The sequence below is a fragment of the Strigops habroptila genome, unplaced genomic scaffold, assembly GCF_004027225.2.
Source record: "Strigops habroptila isolate Jane unplaced genomic scaffold, bStrHab1.2.pri NC_044299.1_ctg1, whole genome shotgun sequence".
In the NCBI taxonomy this organism is placed as follows: Eukaryota; Metazoa; Chordata; class Aves; order Psittaciformes; family Psittacidae; genus Strigops; species Strigops habroptila.
In genome coordinates this window covers 279,066-296,813 of record NW_022651056.1, presented here as the reverse complement: position 1 = coordinate 296,813, position 17,748 = coordinate 279,066, and the positions used below count along the sequence as shown (strand labels likewise).

General features: G+C 56.0%; 4 protein-coding genes across 12 annotated transcripts in view; 2 read left to right on the top strand and 2 right to left on the bottom strand.

The window, feature by feature from the left end:
* Window positions 1–15,083, bottom strand: part of TRIM41 (tripartite motif containing 41) — a 30,647-nt gene extending 15,564 nt beyond the window's left edge. For all 8 annotated transcript variants that reach the window (XR_003994861.1, XR_003994866.1, XR_003994862.1 and 5 more), the window contains exon 1: window positions 15,072–15,083. The gene's annotated coding sequence lies outside the window, so the exon portion shown is untranslated. The remainder of the gene's footprint in view (window positions 1–15,071) is intronic.
* Window positions 539–6,245, top strand: LOC115618844 (E3 ubiquitin-protein ligase TRIM39-like). The gene is made up of 6 exons (XM_030510779.1): window positions 539–598; window positions 1,212–1,295; window positions 2,922–3,038; window positions 3,431–3,453; window positions 3,683–3,798; window positions 5,725–6,245. The coding sequence occupies exons 1-6, from the start codon at window positions 539–541 to the stop codon at window positions 6,243–6,245; spliced, it is 921 nt and encodes a 306-aa protein (XP_030366639.1).
* On the bottom strand, window positions 7,164–10,859 carry LOC115618873 (zinc finger protein RFP-like). 2 transcript variants are annotated; one of them, XM_030510828.1, is made up of 7 exons: window positions 10,396–10,859; window positions 9,722–9,817; window positions 9,102–9,332; window positions 8,878–8,900; window positions 8,512–8,630; window positions 8,409–8,438; window positions 7,164–7,939 (listed from the first exon to the last, which is right to left on the bottom strand). In XM_030510828.1, exons 1-7 carry the CDS (start codon window positions 10,813–10,815, stop codon window positions 7,422–7,424), a joined length of 1,437 nt encoding a protein of 478 aa, XP_030366688.1. In that variant the 5' UTR covers window positions 10,816–10,859; the 3' UTR covers window positions 7,164–7,421. The 2 variants fall into 2 exon arrangements, with proteins under 2 accessions (XP_030366688.1, XP_030366689.1); XM_030510829.1 differs by lacking the exon at window positions 8,409–8,438.
* LOC115618888 (E3 ubiquitin-protein ligase TRIM39-like) lies at window positions 12,731–17,420 on the top strand. Its single transcript, XM_030510855.1, has 6 exons — window positions 12,731–13,141; window positions 14,038–14,133; window positions 14,718–14,948; window positions 15,469–15,491; window positions 15,911–16,026; window positions 16,560–17,420. Exons 1-6 carry the CDS (start codon window positions 12,731–12,733, stop codon window positions 17,072–17,074), a joined length of 1,392 nt encoding a protein of 463 aa, XP_030366715.1. The 3' UTR covers window positions 17,075–17,420.
* Window positions 17,421–17,748: the final 328 nt, after the last annotated feature.

The following is a 17,748-nucleotide window of genomic DNA, read 5'->3' as shown; positions in this document are numbered from 1 at the left end:
AACAGATCTTAATGTCTGGGTCACCTCCTGCGTGATGCCATTGGTGTGGGTGCTCAGAGCATCACGCCAAAGGGACTTGAGGCTCCTCTCTGTGTCCATTGGGAGCTGTGGGATGAAGGATGTTCGTCAATCAGACCTTAATGCCAGGGTCACCTCCTGCGTGATGCCATTGGTGCGGGTGCTCAGAGCATCACGCCAAAGGGACTTGCTGCTCCTCTCTGTGTCCATTGGGAGCTTTGGGATGAAGGATGTTCATCAATCAGACCTTAATGCCAGGGTCACCTCCTGCGTGATGCCATTGGTGTGGGTGCTCAGAGCATCACGCCAAAGGGATTTGCTCCTCCATCTCCATTGGGAGCTTTGGGATGAAGGAATTTTGTCAATCAGACCTTAATGCCGGGGTCACCTCCTGCGTGATGCCATTGGTGCGGGTGCTCAGAGCATCACGTCAAAGGGACTTGCTGCTCCGTCTCCATTGGGAGCTTCGGGATGAGGATGGGGAGATGGGGACACCAGCAGAGAGCAGTGAAGAAGAAGGATGAGGCAATACAAGGGGATGGAGGCAGCGCATCAGAAGGAGGAGAATCCTGAAGGATTGGTGAAGGAACACTCAGGACTCTGATGGTCTTTTAAAGCTTATTTTTGCTTCTAATGGCCTGAATCCTCCTGTTTAAAGCTCTTTGCAAAGTGTTTTCTTCCCGACACCAATCTCAAGGCAGATCCAGAGGCTGTTCTCCTGAGGGAGGTGGCTTTTCCCAACCAACTGCCTTGCTCTGGGAGCTGATCCCAATCTCCGCCTGCATTCCTATGTTCAGCTGCAATAAAAGAACCCTTTGGTTTGAACTCTCCACTTTCTGCCTTGCTATGGGGGGGTTATTATGGGTGCATTTCATAGATGGCCTTTGGGACAGCAAAAGGGGGTGCGCAGGGGGGTGCTTCCCATTCCACCTCCTCACGGTGGGTCTCCAGCCCTTCAACTGGGAGCTGGGGGGAAACAAACCCACCTGGATGCAGTTTTCCACCATTGCACAATGCAGCTTCCCGGGAAGAGCCTCTTCCTCTTGTTGGCTGCTCCAGAGGGATGCGATGGGATAACTCATCCCGGTTGGATGCTCCTCAGCCATGGAAGCGGCTGAAACACAAGTTGAGGCGGTTTTGCCCGATTCACCCACATGAATTCCCTCAAAACCTGATGGTTTCTTCTGCGAAAGCGCCAAAGAGGAAGAGGCATCACCCGGGGACACGTTACTGGTTGTAGAACCGAGAAGAGGAACCAGAAGCGAGAGCAGAATGAGGTGGGTGATGCTGAGCTCAGAATAACCAACAAGACGTGAGTGGGCAGCCCATGAACCAGCCCTGTCCCCCCATCCCATGGTCACCTCGTGCTCGGTGTTTGCAGCTCCCTTCAAGAGCAGCTCTTGAGCTGCTGTGCAAGGACACGTTTTGGGTGATGGAGCCCCCACCACGCTCCTCAGGATCCTACAACCCCCAGAGCCCATTAAAACCACTTGGTTGGAGGCAGGGATCCTCGTTTCCCTTCCTCCTCCTCCAGCCCCACAGGTCCCTCCGTGTCTCCGCTCCCTTCCCAGCCCTGTCCCAGCCCTTCCAGGGTGTCCTTACCCCGGAGATGCGCCCTGCAGGCATCTCCAGCTGGTTTTCCAGGCTCTGTAGGTGCTTCCAGGGCCCGACCGTGGGCACCTCGTGGTGAGATGAAAGGAGCAGTGCTGGAAAGCAGCCCCGGGCTCCGATGGAGCCAGCAGCTCCCCTGCAGGGACATTCCCGTCTTCCTGATGGGAATAGCTTGCTGGGAATGGGACTTGTGCCTCCAAAGCTGGCCAAGCAATGGGAATCATCCCAGCCAGTAGCAACGGGGTCTCCACAGCTCCCAGTTGCTGTCGTGCAGATATCTATCTATCTATCTATCTATCTATCTATCTATCTATCTATCTATCTATCTATCGATGGAGCTTATCAAAGGGTTATAAATGGGTGAGAAACATCCCCTGTGAGCTCAGGGGCTTCTTGGAGGGCACATAGTGATGGGCACATCCATGGCCTGGGTGCCAATTGTGCCCCATTGAGCGCCAGCTGCTCTTCCAGCACCTACGAGGCTCTGGTCGCACATTCCCCTCCTTGTTTTCCCCCATCCATGCTCCCACCAAGAGCTCCCGGAGGCTGCAATGTCTTTTGGAGGATGGTTTTGCCTAATTCCCAGCCCTAAAGAGGGAGAAGGAAAAGGCAGGAGGGGGCAGCCCTCGGGATAGAAGGTGGGTTTATTCCCTCCCAGCACATCAGGCCCAGGGTGTCCCCACCTCCTGCCGTGGCTCAAAGACCTGACTCACAGGCTCAGCGCATCCCTGCTCCAGGTCTATTATCCAGCACTGGGGAGGAACAGGAAGGGAAAGATCCAGCCCCATCAAAGGGATAAACCCGACAGGTTTGGGCCTTTTAAGTTCATTTTGGAAGAGCTTCGGGTGGAGCTCGGGAGCTGTTCTGAAGGGGGAGAAGTTCTCTGAGAGGAACAGGACCCTGGAGTGCAGGAAACTGGAGGAGCTGGTGGGTATCAACCTCCCTGGGCAGTGGCGCAGGGGCTGCAGGGTCAGATCTTCAGCTCCTTGTTGGTTGCTCTGCAGCGTGGATGTGATGGGGAATGTGGGAACATCAGGGCTTTCACCCCAAGTTCATGGTGGCTTCTTTTGCATCAGCTTTGATGGCGTTTTTCCCACCCAGATTTCTCCAGTAGAAATGCAACGATGGGGATTTGGGCTCCTGAGTGGTCTCCTCCTGTGGGAAAGGCCTTTCCCTGACTTTTCCCATCCCACTGCTCCTTCCTTTGCGTCTCCAAAGGGGAAGGTAGAAGCTGAGCGCCGGTGCTCAGGCTGCACGTCCCAAAAGGCCACTCTTTCTTCTTGCTTTCGCAGCTGGAAGACCTGAAGAATGAGATTGAGAAGAGGCAGGCAAAAAATGGCACCAAATTCCCAGAGAATTCCCAGCTGGACACGCCGGCACAAGGGCGAGAAGAGAAGAACCAGCAACTGGTGAGTGAATTCATCCCACGTCCAGGGGTTTATAGGGTTAATTGGTTGGGCTTTCCCAATCCCACTTTGCTTCTCTTCTCTCTGTAGACCTGCAGATCCCAAGGGGATGAGGGGAGGGGGGATTTGTGGCCTGGAATGATGGGGAAAAAGGGGATTAAATCAGTGGGTTTGGGAAGGAACAGTGAGGGCTGGTGGTTCCCTATGGGGTGGGGAGATGAATGTGATAGTGCAGCGAGCAAGAGCATCACCAGCTCTGAGAAGCCCAGAGCATGAGGTAGGTCCATGGGCAGGAGCTGGGAATGCAGCCCTGTGGCCACGTTCCTTCAAGGCATCTTGTGATTTAAGGAGAAGAGTCCACACTGAGCTTCCTTTTCTCTTTCTCCTTCCCCTAGGACATGAGGAGCACCATCGGCAGGTACGTGGCTTCCACAAAAGGCTGTTCCATGGGGTTTTCCAAGAGCAGGGACCATGGAGGAGCGATGCCCGGGGTGGCTGCTGGGTGCTTCTCTGCTTCAGGGGGCCTGGGTTGGCATGTGGGTACCACCACCATGCCCTCATCTCTTGAGCATCACCTCATTCCTGGTGGCACCCGATTCCTCCAGTGATGACCATGATTCCAAAGGAGAGGTTTTCCTCTTCCCTAGGTGTGGAAAAGTGACTTTCCAACTCCCAGCCGATGCTTCTCCGGAGTTGGAAGAGAGATCCTGTCACTTCTCCTGGAGGAATAGCACGTTGAAGGAGACCCTGAGGAAGCTGCAAGGTACAGAAGGGCTTGAGGAGGAGGAATTGCTTGACTTGTATTGTGGGAGAGCTGGAAGAGCTGAGCTCCTGTAGATCACCCGGGATATGCTTTGGGAATAGAGATGTTGCAGGGAGGAATCCTGGGATGGAGGAGATGGGGAGCAAAGGGGTTTCCTGGTCAGAAGGTTGAGACCCACGTTTATCGCTCTCAATTGTACATGTTTTGCCCCGATTCCTGAAGGATGCTCCCACTGGAGCTCCCCCATCCAGCCTATTCCAACCCCAAAACTGGCTGAGCGTGAGAACACAGGAGCAGCCGTACCTGTCGGTGAAGGTGGAACCCAAAGTGCCCAAAAGAGATGCTGAAGGAAGGGTATGAAAATCAGGGCACCCAACGGGTTTTCCCAGCCCTGCAGCTGGAAGAACCCCCCCTCCAAGGCAAAGCCAACTGATTCCATGAACATGGAAATGGGTTGGCCTCATTCAGCATCTGTCTCCAGGTTTTAGCTCTTTTTGTTGTTTAAGCTCAGCTGAACTGGTCTGGTCTTGTCCTGTGGTTGTGCAGGAGACAACCTGCTCGAGGTGGTGCTGGTGACATCCCACCTCCCTTCCCTTCCTTATTTCATCTCCCAGTGTAGCCTAAAGCCTGCAGGGATTTCTGCAGGAGCCTGTTGCCATTCCTGTGTGCCTTTCCTTTGAGGATTTGGGGGTTAAAACCAGCTTTTCTGCTTCATGGACAGCACTTCTCCCTGCTTTGGGATGCTTCTGCCTTGGGGATGCTTCTGCCTTGGGGATGCTTCTGCCTTGGGGATGCTTCTGTCTTGGGATGCTTCTGTCTTGGGATGCTTCTGCTTTGGGGATGCTTCTGCCTGTCTTGGGATGCTTCCAGCTTGGGATGCTTCTGCTTCGGGGATGCTTCTGTCTGTCTTGGGATGCTTCTGCCTTGGGAATGCTTCTGCCTTGGGGATGCTTCTGCCTTGCGGGTGCTTCCACCTTGGGATGCTTCTATCTTGGGATGCTTCTGCCTTGGGATGCTTCTGCCTTGGGGATGCTTCTGTCTTGGGATGCTTCTGCTTTGGGGATGCTTCTGTCTGTCTTGGGATGCTTCTGCCTTGGGGATGCTTCCACTTTGGGGATGCTTCCATGTGCCTTGGGGATGCTTCTGCTTTGGGGATGCTTCCGTCTGTCTTGGGATGCTTCTGCCTTGGGAATGCTTCCACTTTGGGGATGCTTCCATGTGCCTTGGGGATGCTTCTGCTTTGGGGATGCTTCTGTCTTGGGATGCTTCTGCTTTGGGGATGCTTCTGTCTGTCTTGGGATGCTTCTGCCTTGGGGATGCTTCCACTTTGGGGATGCTTCCATGTGCCTTGGGGATGCTTCTGCTTTGGGGATGCTTCCGTCTGTCTTGGGATACTTCTGCCTTGGGAATGCTTCCACTTTGGGGATGCTTCCATGTGCCTTGGGGATGCTTCTGCTTTGAGGATGCTTCTGTCTATTTTGGGATGCTTCTGCCTTGGGAATGCTTCTGCTTTGGGGATGCTTCCGTCTGTCTTGGGATGCTTCTGCCTTGGGAATGCTTCCACTTTGGGGATGCTTCCATGTGCCTTGGGGATGCTTCTGTCTTGGGATGCTTCTGTCTCCCTTGGGATGCTTCTGCCTTGGGAATGCTTCCACTTTGGGGATGCTTCCATGTGCCTTGGGGATGCTTCTGTCTTGGGATGCTTCTGTCTCCCTTGGGATGCTTCTTCCTTGGGGATGCTTTTGCCTTAGGATGCTCACATCTTGGGATGCTTCTGCCTTGGGAATGCTTCCACTTTGAATACTTCCATCACGGGATGCTTCTTCCCCTCGGATACCAGCCCAGCTCCTGCTGCTCCCTCCACTCTCCCCCCATCCCTGGTGTGACTCAACCCCGCTTCTAACCCCCGTATCCCGCACCCCACAGCCACGGTGACGCTGGACCCGGACACTGCCCATCCCGACCTCATCCTGTCGGAGGACGGGAAGAGCGTGAGGCGCGGGGCAGGGCGCCGGGACGTGCCGGACAACCCGGAGCGCTTCGATTACTGGCCCTTCGTGCTGGGCTGCCAGAGCTTCGCGGCCGGGCGGCACTGCTGGGACGTGGAGGTGGGCGACAGCGGGGACTGGGCACTGGGGGTGGCCCGAGAGTCCATCCACCGCAAGGGGCACCTCAGCCTCTGCCCGCAGGGGGGGATTTGGGGCTTGGAGAAGTGGGGGGGCCAGGTCCGGGCTCTCACCGCCCGCAAGGTGACGCTGCTGCCGCTGCGCTGGGTACCGCGGAGGGTCAGCGTCCACCTGGATTACAGCGGCGGGACCGTGGCGTTCTTCGATGCCGAGGAAGGGGGGCTCATGTTCATCTTCTCCCGCGCTTCCTTCACTGGGGAGAGGGTCCGACCTTGGCTCTGGGTGGTGGGAGCCAGGTCCCAGCTCAGGCTGTGCCCCTGAGACATGGGGAGGAGCATCCCCCTAAGCCTAACCTAGACCAGCATCCCCTAACCCTAACCCAGAGCAGCATCCCCTAACCCTAACCTAGAGCAGCATCTCCTAACCCCAGCCCAGAGCAGCATCTCCTAACCCTAACCTAGAGCAGCATCTCCTAACCCTAACCCAGAGCAGCATCCCCTAACCCTAACCTAAACCAGAATCCCCTAACCCTAACCTAGAGCAGCATCTCCTAACCCTAACCCAGAGCAGCATCCCCTAACCCTAACCTAAACCAGCATCCCCTAACCCTAATCCAGAGCAGCATCCCCTAACCCTAACCTAGACCAGCGTCCCCTAACCCTAACCTAAATCAGCATCCCCTAACCCTAACCCAGAGCAGCATCCCCTAACCCTAACCTAAATCAGCATCCCCTAATCCAGAGCAGCATCCCCTAACCCTCCTGTACAGCCTCAGGGGACAGCCACATGTCCCCCCCATACTACCCCTGGGACCACAGGGGAAAGGAGAAACGGGGACTTTGGCTTTTCCATTTCCTTCTGACCCAGTTTCATGGAGAATCATGCCCAGGGGAAGCGATGCTTTTGCTGATGGAATGTTCACACGTGGCAAAGCTGCTCCTGAACCTCAACCGTTTCCTCTCTTCTCCTCCAACAGATTTGATGATAACGATGGATATCATTAGTAATAAAATATACCTGATTTTCTCCTCCATGTCTTTCCCTCTGGCCAGGACTGCAGCAGCGTGGTACATGGGATGTCCTTATGTACCTGCATGGGGCTTGCTGGCCTTTCAGGGTGCAGGCACAGCCGACTCACAGGCTTTGTGCACGGGCAGACCAGGAATGGGATTTAGATAACCAAACCCTCACCTTGAACCTGGCAGCCAGAAGCAGCAAATAACCAGGCAGAGAAGAACATGACAGCACGTACATCCTTTTACTTCATCTAAAAGCATAAGAGGGACAAGCAGCCAAACTGGTGTGAGATGCTGTGGCTCCATTTGGAGCCCTGATTTGGGGGTGACCACTTGAGACACTGACCCATGGGGATGCTCATCCGTTTGGCATCTCTGGGGATGGAAATAGAGGCCAGAAAGGCCAATGAAAGTGCCCAAGAGTGCTGGAAATAGGGATATTGGGGACATGAAGCTTGCGTTTGGGTAGGAAGGGAGAGCTTCATGGACACAACGTGATGTGGGCCCCCTCGCCCCACACCAGGAACCAGGGATGGACGCTCTCCCCTTTGAAAGAGGCTGCTGGGAAGGTGAAGATCAGGGATCTCTTATTGGCATCGAAAAATGCCACCTGACCCTTGTCATAGTCCAGGGAGACCCGGACCTTGGTGGGGACCTGGACCTGGTACAGCGGGATGCGCTCGAGGGAGGTGAGAGCCCAGAACTGACCCTCGCAGAGCCCCATGGACCAGAGCTCCATCCCGGGGTCCTCAGCAGCCTCTTCCCTCCTCCTGAGGGGCTCTGTGGCCACCCCGACAGCCCAGGAGCCTCTGGGGGCCACCTCCACCTCCCAGCAGCATCTCCCCAAGGTGATGCCCTCACGGCCCAGGACACAGGGGTCGGTGCCCAAGCCCTCAGCACATGGGTCCTGATGGGAATCGTTGTCCCACCTCACGCTCCTCCCATCGGCTGACACCAGGAGCTGGGGGTGGGCAGTGGATGGGTCCAGGGTCACCTTCACTGTGAGGGGCGGAGAGAGAACATCAGAGGAAACTAAACCACGTCCCATGGCCCCGGGTTCTGCCTCTCAGCTGGGGCTGTGGCACCATCATCCCATTGCTCGGGGTGCTCTGCCCTTGCTGTGAGGTGCTGGTTGCTTTCCCCATCCCACAGGGCTCAGGAGCAGCTTCCCAAGGGAAGAACAAGGGCAGATGAGTGGGAGACCCCCATCCTTTAGGGTGTTTTGGGCCAAAAGTGTGCATTTGGTCCCTGACCACCCTGATGTGATGGACAGAGCCAGTCCTCAGGCAGCTCCATTGAGAGAAAGGAACCCATCAGCACCTTATGGTGAGGATTCCCTGACTCCTTATGGGGTTTTTCCTCCCTTCCCATTCACCACTTGGTTCAGACACAGACGACCCATCCCAGGTCGGGCTCAGCCTCCCCTTGGCCCTTCCCATTCCCTCACCTCCAGGACATGGGGACTTACTCTTTTCCGGCAGCTCAAACATCAGGATGTCTAAAGAGGGGAGAAATGAATTGATGTAACGTGAAAACAGGGGTTGTTCTGTATGCTGAGAGCACACACATACCTTGGAAGCTCCTCAGGGTCTCCTCCAGAGCCGTGTTTCTCTCCCTGAAGTGGCTGATTCTCTTCTCCAGCTCTGGAAGCAGCAGCAGCGGGGGCTGCTGGAAGTTCTCCATTTCAAGCCTAGGAAGCAGGAGGGCACAAAGAGGGATGCATCAGGGATCGTCACAAAGGATGCATCTCCCCAAAGAGAGACCAGGAAAGCTTTTGTGCACACGCTTTGGTAAACCTGGTGCGAGTTCAACCACGGGGAGAGCCACCTTTGCTCAGGGTCCACGCTCAGGGATGTGTCCACAAAGCCTCTGGGTGGGGTGATGCCAAACCCAAGGTCCAACCCCCCTCCCAAAGAGATGCTCGGGGAGCCCCATACCTGCTCAAGGTGCTTCTGATGTCCTGGAAGGGAGAGAGGGAAGAGGGAGCTCAGTGAATGGCTCTTAGGAGCAAACCTGAACCACCAACAGCGTGAGTCAGGCTTTGGAGCAGGGCACAGCCTGGGCTTGGCTGCATCACGAGGCCCAGATGTGGTACCCAGATGTGGTACCCAGATGTGGTACCCAGATGGTGGTACCCAAATGTGATGCCCTGGCTCCTCACCTGCAGGAGTTCACTTGCTGGCTGCTGGCTCTTCTCCTCCATCTCCTGGATGAAGGAATCCAGGCGGGAGATCTCCGTTGTCAGGCTGGTGATGTTTTCTTCCTGCAGCTTCTCGATGTCCCGCTCCAGGTCCCCCAGCTGAGCCAGCAGATGCTGGGCATGGTCCCCCAGGAAGAGCCGCAGCCCTTCCAGCTTGGATAGGACCCTCTGGCGCTCGGCTGCGGTCTTCTCCTGTGAGGAGGAGGGAAGGAGGAGGGAAGGAGAAGGGAAGGAGAAGGAAGGAGAAGGGAAGGAGAAGGGAAGGAGAAGGGAAGGAGAAGGAAGGAGAAGGGAAGGAGAAGGGAAGGAGAAGGAAGGAGAAGGGAAGGAGAAGGGAAGGAGAAGGGAAGGAGGAGGGAAGGAGAAGGGAAGGAGAAGGATTCTATTCATCTATCCATCCATCCATCCATCCATCCATCCATCCATCCATCCACCCATCCATCCCAAGTATCTTTTATGTAGATCTCTTGGTCTGCATGCAGCAGTTGAGTCCCTGGCAGGCATCATTTGGTTTGGGACCTGGAGAGGGACCCCAGATCTCCCATCTAAAGCCAGATCCTGACACCTGGACCCCCCCTTACCAAGTGTTCCCAGTTCCTCCTCATCTCAACCTCTCGCAACCCCAGCAGTTTGTCTCTCTCTTCCTTCAGGGCTTGCAGACGGGCCTGGATTTGTCCCTAGGGAAGGAAAAAGGCCTCTGGAGATTGGTCTACCCCAAAAGACCATCCTCTGGGAAGGGGATTGTGCTGTGGCCAGCTCCAGAGCTGCTTCTTGTGTCCTCCTTGGTCTAGAAGGATCCTTGGAATGGAAATAAAAGCCATATAATGGAGACAGCTCCTGCTCCAGCTCTTGCCTGGGTTGGATCCTTTCTCTGAGCTGATTTAACTCACTGATGCAGCAAGAAAACATTCCTTCATTTACACCCCATGTTCCTGCTGACTTAGGGAGCATCTTGGCACGGGCAGATGCCTGGTGGGGAGCACCAGAGCTGGCCAAGGACTTGAACTGCGCATTGGGGAGGGTTGAGACCTCAGCTCTCCATCCCCAGAGCATCAGATGAGAACTGAGAGAGCAGAAGCACTGGTGCGTGCCCTGCACTGTCATTCCGAAACAGGCTGTGTGGGATGCATGGAGGGGGGGACACAGCAGTTTTGCCCCCATAACACAGCCCTGGGTGAGGGCAAGATGTTCCACAGCCCGATGGGACCGTGCTGCTGCGGGAACATCAAGCCCTGATGGTGCTGCTCGGTTGTACCTTGTATTCCTGGAGAGCATCCTGCGCGGGCAGCATCCTGTGGGAGCGGTGCGCGCGGGACTCCCGGCAGATCACGCAGATAAAAGCTCCATCGTCTTCGCAGAAGACCTTGAGAGGTTCCTGGTGCTTCTCGCATCGTTCCCCTTGCCCCGTGTCCCCCCCGGCCGCCTGCGCGCTCAGCCTCCGCGCCGCCTCCAGCACCCGCGCCAGCTCCCGGCTGGGGTGGAGCATCCTCTCCGGCGCCGTCTCCCGGCACCGCGGGCAGGAGAAAGGCGCCGTGGACCATTCCCAACAGCGGGAGATGCAGACGCGGCAGAAGTTGTGTCCGCAGTGGATGGAGACCGGGTCGCGGAAGTACTCGAGGCAGATGGGGCAGGAGGCTTCGCTGGGGAGCGCCGCGGAGGGGCTCGGGGCAGACATCGGGGTCCCCCCCCCTCGCGATCTGAGCCCTCAAGCGGCCGCTGCTTTCGTTTTCCTTTGAGCAAGGGAAAGGCGTTTCCCTTCCGCCCCCCCCCCCCCCCGGGGGGGCAGACCCAAAACTGGGATGGGGGGAGCGGGTGGTGGCTCCTGGTGGCACCCCTCGGATGGGCCCTGTTCCCCAGGCGGTGCCCATGGGCTGTACGGGCTTCCCGGTACCCACCGCCGGGCAGGAGGAGGGACAGGGAAAGGGAACCCTGCCTGAGGGGGAGACCCACATCCCGGAAAAGGGCTGAGCATGGGAGCAAAGAGGATGTGGGGAAGGGGCTCGCTGTGGAAAAGATGGGGAAGAGCAACGGAAAAGATTCGAAAGAGCATCCATGGAAAAGGGGTGGCTTGGGAAAGAGGTTAGATACTACAAGGAGGGCATCCTCAACCCTTTGCTTGCTGTTGGGGAAGCAGCACTTAGTCCTCACATCCCTTTGGGACAGTCTTGTCAGTACCAGGGGAGCTTTGAGCCTCTTTAGCTTTTGAACTGACCCATTTGTGGCTTTGCCCATCACCATCCTGCTTGTCCTTCTGCACTGTCGGGCATCAACCAGCCTGAGAAGAATAATTCCTTTCCCAATAGATCTATTTTTCAGCCCAAACAGTTCTGGCTGATGCCCCAGAAGCAAGATCCACAGGGAAGAGCAGCCTTTTCCCTGCTCTGTGTTTAGATTTAACCCCAAAATGGTTGGAAAGGGAGCAAAAACACTCTGAGAGATTAACCCCATATCTCTGCCTTGAAGCCTTTGATTATTGATTCTCCTCTTGCACTGAACCTGGTCTGGCAAAACTGAGCCTCCAGCTCCCTCTTGAGCCCACCCTCACTAATAGTCCCCGTTGATTACACGCAACCAATTAGGGCTGGTTTGGGGGGTCATTAGTTTAAACCTGTCTCCAGGCGGCTTTAAGGTGATGCTGCTGCAGCAGGAAGAGGAGCAGGGGCCAAAACAACGTCCTCAATGCAAAGCTCAGACACAAGCGGGGGGATCCATCCCAGCACCAGCATCTCTGCACATCCCATTCATCTGCATCAACCCTTCACCCCAGGTTGAGCAATAAAAGAAGGTTCGAGCATGAGGGCGAGCCCCAGGTTTCGATGTGAGTGTTCGTGTGCACCCGAACATCACGAGCTAACAGCGGATGTGCTGCTCACTGGTGTTCTCAGACGTGTCACTTCATTACCCAGCCTCAGCACCATGCAAACCAGCCCTGTCTCGTTGCTACGGCTTTGCAGGGGAACCAGGATGCACAAAAAGCACCTTCACATTAATGTTGTGAAGAGAGGGTGCGTGATTAGTGGCTGCTCAGCTCCGGGCTCAGCCCTGACCCATGACAGAAGCAGCAGCATCCTGCTCAAAAGGAGAACTGAAAGCAGCAATGAGTGGTTATAGCTGCAGAAAGGAGGTGCTGGCAGCGGTAAGGAGCGAAGGGGTGGGATGATGGGGGTGAATTCAAGAAAGGAGACTTATTCCTTAAGGGTTCCTTATGCTCTATTCCTTAATTCGTGGTTCTTCACATTCTGTTCCCATGAGATACCCTCCAATTGATAAATTAAAAGGGGTTTATCAATGAGCATTGAAACCAGCTGGTTTCTGGTGCGGGAGGGTCGGGGCAGGGTTCTGTTTGCCTGGGTCTCTTGTGGTGACACAGAGGCTGCAGGTGGAGCTGAAACAACCCAGGAAATGATGCTTGTTATCCACTGAACCTCTTTTCCCCCAGGGAAAGGGGGGTTCTCCTTTCATTTCCCATCCTGGAGAAGACCCGTTGCCCCTCAGCTCTGCAACTGCTCCTCTGCTCGCATTCACCTCCCCTGGGGGGCACCGACGGGGCAGGAAGCGAAACCTGCCCCATCATCCCCAGCACGGAGCCCATGGCTGCAGCCAGCCCTGCCCAGAGCTTCCGCGATGAAGCCTCCTGCTCCATCTGCCGGGGCCTCTTCCAGGACCCCGTCTCCATCCATTGCGGACACAACTTCTGCCGGGGCTGCATCACCCGCTGCTGGGAGGGATCCGACGGGAGCTTCTCCTGCCCTCGGTGCCGGGAGACGGCGCCGCAGAGGAACCTGAGACCCAACAGGGAGCTGGCGACGCTCATCGCGGTGGCGCAGAGGCTGAGCCTGCAGGCGGGCAGAGCCGGGCACGGGCTGTGCCGCAAGCACCGGGAGGCTCTGAAGCTCTTCTGCGAGGAGGAGCAGAGCCCCATCTGCCTCGTGTGCAGGGAGTCCCAGGCTCACCGCGGCCACAGCGTGGTCCCCATCGAGGAGGCTGCGGAGGAGCACAAGGTGGGGAGTGTTTGTGCATGGTATGGGGAGGAGAAGGGGACCAAGGTCGAGGGAGATGCCCCATGGGTTGCTCTGCTTGAGGATGGGTTGATCTGTTTGAGGATGGGTGGATCTGTTTGAGGATGGGTTGCTCTGCTTGAGGATGGGCTGTTCTGCTTGAAGATGGGTTGATCTGCTTGAGGATGGGCTGTTCTGCTTGAGGATGGGCTGTTCTGCTTGAGGATGGGCTGTTCTGCTTGAGGATGGGCTGTTCTGCTTGAGGATGGGCTGTTCTGCTTGAGGATGGGCTGTTCTGCTTGAGGATGGGCTGTTCTGCTTGAGGATGGGCTGTTCTGCTTGAGGATGGGCTGTTCTGCTTGAGGATGGGCTGTTCTGCTTGAGGATGGGCTGTTCTGCTTGAGGATGGGCTGTTCTGCTTGAGGATGGGCTGTTCTGCTTGAGGATGGGCTGTTCTGCTTGAGGATGGGCTGTTCTGCTTGAGGATGGGCTGTTCTGCTTGAGGATTACCCCTTGTAGCGATAGGACAAGGCGTGGTGGGTTTAAACTTAAACAAGGGGAAGTTCAGGTTGGAGATAAGGAAGTTCTTCACTCTGAGGGTGGTGGGACACTGGAATGGGTTGAATAGAGAAGGTTTGGATGAACCATCCCATCAAGGCCAGGTTGGATGAGGTTGGAGCAACGTGCTCTAGTGGAAGGTGACCCTGCCCGTGGCAGGGGGTTGGAACTGGATGAGCTTTAAGGTCCCTTCCAATCCAAACCATTCCATGATTCCATGTTATTAAGCAGGGAAGAATCTGAGTTTGTAAGAGATCAGCCTGGATAGGTGGGATGGGGGTAGAGGGATGGACCAGCCAGAGGAAGGAAATGCACCACCAAGGTGTTTCTTCTCCACTCAGGAGAAACTCCAGGCTCATGTGCAGGTCCTGAAGGACAGGAGAGAAAAGCTGCTGGGGCTGAAAAAGGCCGAGGAAGGGAAAAGCCTGGACCTCCTCGTAAGTGTCCATCCCTGGTTTCTCCCTTCCCTTTTGGTTGTCTCTCTGGCCATGGTGATGGATGTGGAGACACCAATGTGCCACGGCACAGGAATGTCCTCTCCTTTGGTCAGTGGCCACAGCCTGTCCCCAGGCTCCCATTCTCCCCATGTCCCTGTTCCAGGCATGTCTCAGCAGGCTGGGAGCACGTGTTGGCTTTTCCCAGGTTATTGTGCATCTTCTTCCTTGGTTTCCTCACAAGTGGGGCACGTTCCCACATTCCCCCTCCTAATTCCTGCAGGAAACGGGAGTCATCTGACTGCCTCTCCTTTGCCTCAGTTTCCCTTTCCCCAACTAAGCTGTTTATGGGTGTATTTTGTCTCTTCCTTTGTTGCTCAAAGGTCTGGAGCATTCGGGGACAGGGATTATGGTCCATGGACAATGGAAGTCTTGGAAGTTTCTGGCAAAGGGAAGCCAGAAAGAAGCCTGGAAAAGGCAAAAAGAAGTGTTTTAGTGATTCCCATGCCCTGCAGCGGGCTCCGGGGTCCCAGTCACCCATAAACCATCTCCATTGCTGTTCCTGCCCCATCCTTGTCTCCCTGCAGGAACAAGTGGAAGGGGTTCGGCACAAGGTTGTGTCCCAAGTCAAGGAGCTGCAGCAGTTCGTGGCGGAGCAAGAGAGCGTCCTGCTGGAGCGCCTGGCCAAGCTGGACCAGGACATCGTGAGGAGGCAGGAGGAGAACATCAACAGGCTCCTGGGGGAGATCTCCTCCATCAGTGAGCAGGTCCGTGAGCTGGAGGAGAAGTGTCAGCAGCCGGCGTGCGAGCTCCTGCAGGTGAGGAGGAAGCCTCAGCCCCATTGATGCCACAGCCCAGGGGTCAGATCAATCCAAACGCTCCTTTAAAGACGCGTCTTTCCAAGCTCTTTGGGGTTTTAATGGATTTTCTTCCATGGTCACAGCACGGCCCAGCTGCCCCCTTGAATGTTTCACATCCCTGCTTAAATCCCTGTCTGCTTACACAGGGATGGGTTCATCCACACGGTTGTACGTGTCCACATCCAAAACGTTGTCCAGGTTCCTCCATATGCAGTGGAGCAACAAGAGGCGCTCACCTCACCTTTGGGTCGTCATGAAGCCCCCTGAGCCCACCTCCAGTCTCTGCTTAATGGCTCATTTGGTTAAAGCTCGTTAAATGATGCTGCCATGGCCCCACCTCACCCCTAGGTCTGCAAGCACCGTGGGGCTCATTTTAGACCCATCATTTAGGCAGAGCAGAGCCCTGTGGTAGCTGCTTGTTGCTTGAAGCCAGGCTTTGCTCTGACCTAATGCTCCTTCTCTCAACCTTCCCTTGCAGGACAGCAGCAACATCTTGAGCAGGTTTGTGGCTCCTTTCTCGTGACGTTAATGTCCTTTATCCCTGCGGTGGTGACACTGATGGGCTTCCCAACAACTTGTGACCCCCATGTGCTAGGGACCATATAGACATACAGGAGACAACTAGGACACCGCAAAAGGTCCAAGTAGGACGCTGAAGACCAGGAGAAGGTATCAAATGGGATGATGGTGCCTTCAGCTTGGCTGCAGCAAAACTACCTGCCCCTGGAGGGCTGGGTTATCCCTCCCTGCCCTTGTGAGGCCACCAAACCCAGCAAGGCTTAAACACTAAGGACTAGGACCAAGCCTTCGCTCTAGTCCTACAGTCACTTAGTTCTTTATAGGAAACCCCAGTTGAAAATGAGTCATAATGGCCATTATGAGCAAAGGAATGTTCTCAGGAAGGTCTTCCTGCTCTCCAGGCTTGAGAAGGATGGAGCCCAGAAGCCAGCAGAGCCATCGCCTGAGCTGGGGCAGAAACCCACCGCTCCCCCTCCGAAAAGCATTGCCCTCAAAGAGATGCTGCTGAAATGTCAAGGTACAGAGAGGCCGGGGAGGGTCTGAGGCTGGGGGTAGGTCTGTCTGCAGCAGGTCTGAAGGAGGAGATCTCAGCTACATAGAAGTGCCATGGAGAGATGCTTCCAACGTGCCCTGCAGAGCTGTGGCTGTGTCAGCGCAGCAGAAGTGGGAAAGGGCAGGTTTGCTCGGGGGGCGCAGTAGGTGTTGGGATGCTCACACAGGGTCAGCATTGCCTTTGGAAATCACCTCTCAAAAGGTGAACATCGCAAATATTTCCATGTGAGGACATTGAAAAGGGGAAGTGATGGTACACCCAAAATATACCCATCCTCCAAAGCCTTACTTTTACTCCAAAGCAATGCAGCTTTCCTATTCTTCCCATCTTACTCATGGGCATAAACCCATTCCTGCACTGCTCCAGCAAGCAGGAACCGGAGCATCCCAATGGCCCCAGCAAGCAGGAACCGGAGCATCCCAATGGCCAAGGGGGAGGATGGGGATTGCTTTGGGATGCAGCCGCGGTGGTGATGCTCCTCCTCACTCCATCCGCAGTCAGCCTGACGCTGGACCCGGACACGGCGCATCCGCGGCTGGTGCTGTCCGAGGGGCACAAGAGCGTGAGGTGGGGGGACACCCGCCAGCCCCTGCCCGACAACCCCGAGCGCTTCGACTCCTCCCGCTGCGTCCTGGCCTCCGGGGGCTTCACCGCGGGGCGCTACTACTGGGAGGTGGCGCTGGGGCACGGGCAGGTCTGGGCCCTCGGCGTGGCCAAGGAGTCAGTGCGGAGGAAGGGGCGGATCGGCATCAACCCCAGGGAGGGGATCTGGGCCGTGGGGCAGTGTGGGAGCAAGTCCCAGGCTCTCACGTCCCCCCCCATCCCCATCGCCCTGCCCGCTGCCCCCGCGGTGATCGGGGTTTACCTGGACTATGAGGCGGGGAGGGTGGCGTTTTTTGACTCCCAGAAGGAGGTTCCCATCTTCAGCCACCCCCCGACGTCCTTTGCAGGGGAGAAAATCCTCCCCCTGCTCTGCCTGGGCAAGGGCTGCCAGTTCACTCTGTCCCCATGACCCCTGCCATGGGGCAGCATCCGCCTGAGTGTGGTTCACTGGGGTCTGGGGATGGATTTTGGGAGGTGCAGGATGGAAAAGGCTCCTTTCTCCATCATTTATGTCAACAAACAGCATGGGTTGGCTCAGGGGGGCTGCTCTGCTCCCCAAAATAACCTGCCTTGCTCTGCTGGTGCATCCGTGACCATAAACCCCTTCCAAAACCTCTCTATTGGAGGACAGGGATCAAGCTGAGCCACACACGGACCTCTCCAGTGTAATCCAAGGATGAGATAGGCAAGAGCTGGTCTGATAAAAGGGTGCTTTAAATCATCAGGGGTACCCGCATCCCTGGTGTGAGCTCATGTTGGCATGGAGAAATAAATCCTTCCCCAGGCAGAGCTGCCTTTAACCTCTCATTGAGCAACAGCCCCGGGATGAGCTGTTGGTGGGTGAATATTTGGGGCTGTAAGGAGGAACCGAGGGGGATGGAGGGTGCGTTTCCCAATGGATTGAGTCATAATGAGGAGCCAAAGTGCATTCTGGAAGCTTGGCTGGAAGGAGCAGATGATCAAAGGTGTCGTCGCCGGGCTCCACACACCGCGGTGTATGCAAACCCCTCTGGAAGCTGCTGCACGGCCACAAGTGATGTGTTTTGCATGGAGGGAGCAGCTCTGCTCGTTCCCTTTGCATAT

Bases quoted from the DNA above. Each gene is read 5' to 3' on its own strand.
- LOC115618844 (XM_030510779.1), top strand. From the start codon at position 539: ATGAGGCAATACAAGGGGATGGAGGCAGCGCATCAGAAGGAGGAGAAT. The intron at 1,296-2,921 runs GTGGGTGATGCT...TTGCTTTCGCAG, and splicing joins AGAAGCGAGAGCAGAATGAG to CTGGAAGACCTGAAGAATGA. The intron at 3,454-3,682 runs GTACGTGGCTTC...CCTCTTCCCTAG, and splicing joins ATGAGGAGCACCATCGGCAG to GTGTGGAAAAGTGACTTTCC.
- LOC115618873 (XM_030510828.1), bottom strand. From the start codon at position 10,815: ATGTCTGCCCCGAGCCCCTCCGCGGCGCTCCCCAGCGAAGCCTCCTGC. The intron at 9,818-10,395 runs GTACAACCGAGC...TTCCTTCCCTAG, and splicing joins ATGCTCTCCAGGAATACAAG to GGACAAATCCAGGCCCGTCT. The intron at 8,439-8,511 runs GTATGTGTGTGC...TCCCCTCTTTAG, and splicing joins GACCCTGAGGAGCTTCCAAG to ACATCCTGATGTTTGAGCTG.
- LOC115618888 (XM_030510855.1), top strand. From the start codon at position 12,731: ATGGCTGCAGCCAGCCCTGCCCAGAGCTTCCGCGATGAAGCCTCCTGC. The intron at 13,142-14,037 runs GTGGGGAGTGTT...TTCTCCACTCAG, and splicing joins AGGCTGCGGAGGAGCACAAG to GAGAAACTCCAGGCTCATGT. The intron at 16,027-16,559 runs GTACAGAGAGGC...CTCCATCCGCAG, and splicing joins GATGCTGCTGAAATGTCAAG to TCAGCCTGACGCTGGACCCG.